The following is a 4,563-nucleotide window of genomic DNA, read 5'->3' as shown; positions in this document are numbered from 1 at the left end:
TGTTTTTAAGAATTTACACACAAATATGAGCATGAATAGATACATCATATATGTGAAAGACAAAAAGTCTCCATACCAAAATGTTCTTTGTGGTTATTTGTGGATAGATGGGTGATTTTAAAAAGTTTCTTTTTTTGTATTTATCTGTATTTTCTACAAACATTTTATTTTGTAATAAACTGTTTATGTTACATATTGAACTTAAAGTAATGGAGACATGATTTTTTTATGTGACTTATTTTTAATTTTTTGTTACCCATTTCTAGACCAATTGGCCTTATTTCCTCAGTGGAAATCTAGTCACTATGATGTGGTAGTTGGTGTGTTGTCAGCTCGCAATAATCATGAACTTCGAAACGTAATAAGAAGTACCTGGCTGAAACATTTGCTGCAACATCCTGCATTAAGTCAACGGTAAGTTTTTTGAATTGTTACATAGCCTGGTTTACTGAAATAAGAATTTCAAAAAAATCTTATTTTGAATAGTCAGAGATGTTAATTCAGATATGTGGCCTTTTTTCCTGGGAGAAATGGCTGTTTCATTTGCTTTTCTTCTATGTAGTTGGGCCAAAAAGTAAGTTTAAACAATATTTTAAGCCAGAAGATAGTTGGAGAAGAGTATATTCACTGGTTAACAGATGTAGTATTTATAGATACCAAGTGTGGTTGGTTTGTTTTTTACTTTGACTTAGAATAGCAATTCTTGAAAGGTTTTATTCCCTAATTATTCTCTGCTTAGACATGTTTGCATCTAATATACTTTTCACTAATTTCACAAAGATAAACTTATTTTTTTTGTTTTGTAGTATTTTTTAGTTGTGTGAGCTGCAGTGTATGTAATATGCCATGCTCTTTTTGCTGACTACCCTCCCAGAACTGAGCTTTGGTAGTCGTCTCATACTGACATTAGATGGCTCAGGTATTAGTTGGGACCCAAAGCCTTAGTCTGTTCTCCACGAGACTAACCTCTGAAGTTTATGTCGTGAGGAGCTAGGGAAAAAGACACACAGAAATTTGGACTTCTAGTTATGTGAAGACATTTAGGTGAGAAACAGAGAAGGCCCTCTTGGGATTACATTAAACTAGCATATTTGCAACTGAGTAGATATACAAATGAATTGCAGTTGTGGATTTTCTTGTCATCTGAAGCGATCTTGCTCATAGCAATTTTCATTCCTTTTCAAGACAGATTTCTTTAGTTCATGATCACAATGATAATAGAACCTATTACCCAGCAAATGCAAGGCCTCAGAGTCATCAGTACTATCAGAACCACCTCCAAAATCTGCACTTGCCATAGTCTTTCCCATTTTGGAAAATAATAACTTCTCTACCACTTTCTCTAACCAGAAGCCTTGTGTTATCTTGATTCTTCTTTGTTCTTACCTCAGGGCCTTGCGCCTAACTATTCCTCCTGCCTATACCAGTAAGTGTGGTGAGGATGGCCCACTTCCTTCGGGTCTCTGTTTAGATTCCCCCAGCAGACAGCCCCATGTTAAATAGCACCTGACCCCTGTCCTGTCTCTTATCTTCCGTTAGTTGGCTTTATTTTTCTTTATGACACATATCCCTGCCATCTTTATTCTATTTAGTTGTATATTTATAAATTGCCTGTCTTTCTCTGCTAGAATGTAGGTTTCATGAGCTCTGAGGCTTCAGTTTTTTTCATTGGTGTGTTCGCAGTACCTACAGTGTAGCTTGACACAGGATAAGGCACAAAATAACTGTTGAATGAATGACTCAGAACTAAATATAAGAGTAAAGTTAATATTTAGATATTCACCAGTAATTTATTTGCCATCTTAGCAGTCTTGCTTTAAATTTAATAAGGTAGGTTTATGTTATGCAAATGATAGGCTTGCTATAAAAGTAGATATTAGGTAACTTCCTGGGACACAATAATTTTATGGATCCAGTAAAAGTTTCAGATGACTTAAAAAAAAACAATTTTGAGCCGGGCTCGGTGGCTCAGCCTGTAATCCCGCGCCTTTGGGAGGCTGAGGTGAGTGGAATGCCTGAGCCCGCGGGTTCGAGACCCGCCTGGGCAGCGAGACCTCATCTCTACAATAAATCAAAAAATCAGCCGGGCGTGGTGGCGCATGCCTGTAATTCCGGCTACTTGGAAGGCTGAGGCGGAAGGATCGCCGGAGCCCAGCAGGTCGAGGCTGCGGTGGCCGGAAGCGGCCACTGCACTCCAGTCTGGGTGACAGAGTGAGACTTCCACTCAAAAAAAAAAAAAAAACAATTTTGGTAAATAGTAGTTTAGTTAGCACATTTATTCATGTCTGTTTATACTTTTAGTTCAAATGCTAGTTGTCTATGAAACATATTCTGCCTTGATTGGTCATTAATAAAAGAGAGTGTATTTCTGTGTTATGACATACTTTCCAATCTTGCATTTCACCAAAGGAGCCAAACTTAACATATATTTTGAGAACTTTACTTAATTCTAAGCCTTTCTAATAAAACCACAGTTTGTCAATTTAACATTTTCTTCTGCAGGTAATGTACTATGTGTGGTAGAATACAAAGATGGTTACAGTATAGTCTGAATGTGTGTGTGACAGTCTTGATGTTTAGCAGAAGGAAGTAGTATAAGAAAATGTTACATGTGCTGTGATATAAAGAGATATAAAATAGCCTGGAGTGTTTGAGAAACTACAGTTGTATGTAACTGGAGCACAGGGATTATGGTGAGGAGGGGGAGCTGTGGTTGAATGTGGGAAAGAGAGCCAGGGAGGAGGGAGGGGCAGAGAGAGAAATTTACATAAAGAGAGAGGAGGGTGAGCATATTACTATGAGAGACAGACAGTGCCCTGGTTATGCAGAACATTTTGTGGAGGGGTGAGTGGAAGAGTGAGACCTGCTTAGGCTGCTGAGGGGCTGAACTAAGATGGTGACCTTATAAGAGAATAAGGTCATTGAGTGTAGAAAGAAGAGGAAGAATCTAGAATGGTTGCTAGTGTTGTCACTTGGCGAATAGTAGTATCGTCAACCAAGACAAAAATACTAGATAAGAACAGCAGGTTTCAATGGAAAGAAGCTCAATTATAGATATGTTGAGTTTGAGGTACCTGCAGGCAATAGTATACTGGTAAGGTTTTACTAACTGGCACTCTGGGGGGAAAAAAGTATGCTTATATGTATGAATATGTTTGTTATAATTTTATCGATATGAAGGATGTGTAGCACATAATTGACAGATAACCTATATGATACTCTTGATTAAAAATTTCGTGAAGCCAGTGGATTCTCATAGAATGCTTTCATTGTTTGCCAGAATCTTGTATCTGTACCAAATTGCAACCAGAATCTTGCAGCTGACAAAGGAGTATAGTTGGTTTTTTTGTTGTTGTTTATTTTTATTTTTTACTTTTTTGAGTTAGAGTCTCACTCTGTCACCCAGACTGGAGTGTAGTGGCCACTCCCGGCCACCACAGCCTCTACCTGCTGGGCTCCGGCAATCCTTCTGCCTCAGCCTTCCAAGGAGCTGGAAGGACCTACAGGCATACACTACCATGCCCGGCTAATTTTTGATTTATTGTAGAGATGAGGTCTCGCCAAGTTGCCCAGGCGGGTCTCGAACCCATGGGCTCAGGCAATGCACTCACCTCAGCCTCCCAAAGCACGGGATTACAGACTGAGCCACCGAGCCCGACTGGAGTATAGTTTTGATAAATCTTTCTTTTAAGTTAAAGACTTAAGACTAAGATGACAGCTAAGATATGTCAGAACTTTACTCTTAGTCTATTAAGTCAGTGACTTCTTGGCTGAGTCAGACAATACTTTTTGAACAGTAGAATAGTATTTCCTTGATTATTTTTGTACTATTCGCAGCGTCATGCCTGTAGACACATCATAATTAAGTTTAATCTGCATTAACATTTTCTCCAACTTTAAGTCTAGACAGTCAACAGAACAATGTGTCAAGCTTTTATTTGTATTGTTTGCCAGTTTCTGTGGTGTAAATATTTCCACCATGGCCAATTTCAAGCAATTTATGTTATGTCACTAAACACAGAGTTGGAGAAAAATAACCAGTAGTATACCATATGTAATATTTCTACCATGTAAATATAATAGACATTAATAACCTCAAGAGCATAGATAACATATAGTAAGATAACTGTAAAATGATTAGTTTGAGTATTTCCTTTGTTTAATGTATTTAACTGTAAGTGTAATAAATGCTATGTTTAATAACCATCTCATAAATTTTCTGAAAATTTACCAATTGGCTCTCACAAGACAAGCAGGCTTCAGCACACAACTGTCTGTGGTTCATCTAGGTGAAGATGCCCACTGAGTTTATGAATCTTTTACTTAGAATATAGATCCAAGCCGGGCTCGGTGGCTCAGCCTGTAATCCTGCGCCTTCGGGAGGCTGAGGTGAGTGGATTGCCTGAGCCCGCGGGTTCGAGACCCGCCTGGGCAGTGAGACCTCATCTCTACAATAAATCAAAAAACCAGCCAGGCAGGTAGCGCATGCCTCTAATTCCGGCTACTTGGAAGGCTGAGGCGGAAGGATCGCCGGAGCCCAGCAGGTCGAGGCTGCAGTGGAAG

At 38.9% G+C, this 4,563-nt stretch overlaps 1 protein-coding gene across 1 annotated transcript in view; it reads left to right on the top strand.

The window, feature by feature from the left end:
* Positions 1–214: 214 nt before the first annotated feature.
* B3GALNT2 (beta-1,3-N-acetylgalactosaminyltransferase 2) overlaps positions 215–4,563 on the top strand; it is a gene marked incomplete at its 3' end in the record, with an annotated part of 41,367 nt that continues 37,018 nt past the window's right edge. Inside the window, exon 1 of the mRNA XM_008052831.1 lies at positions 215–414. Coding sequence (XP_008051022.1) covers positions 218–414 — 197 coding nt within the window. The remainder of the gene's footprint in view (positions 415–4,563) is intronic.

The sequence above is a fragment of the Carlito syrichta genome, unplaced genomic scaffold, assembly GCF_000164805.1.
Source record: "Carlito syrichta isolate Samal-C Ts95f unplaced genomic scaffold, Tarsius_syrichta-2.0.1 Scaffold287534, whole genome shotgun sequence".
Taxonomy (NCBI): domain Eukaryota; kingdom Metazoa; phylum Chordata; class Mammalia; order Primates; family Tarsiidae; genus Carlito; species Carlito syrichta.
This window is presented reverse-complemented; position numbering and strand designations above follow the sequence as displayed.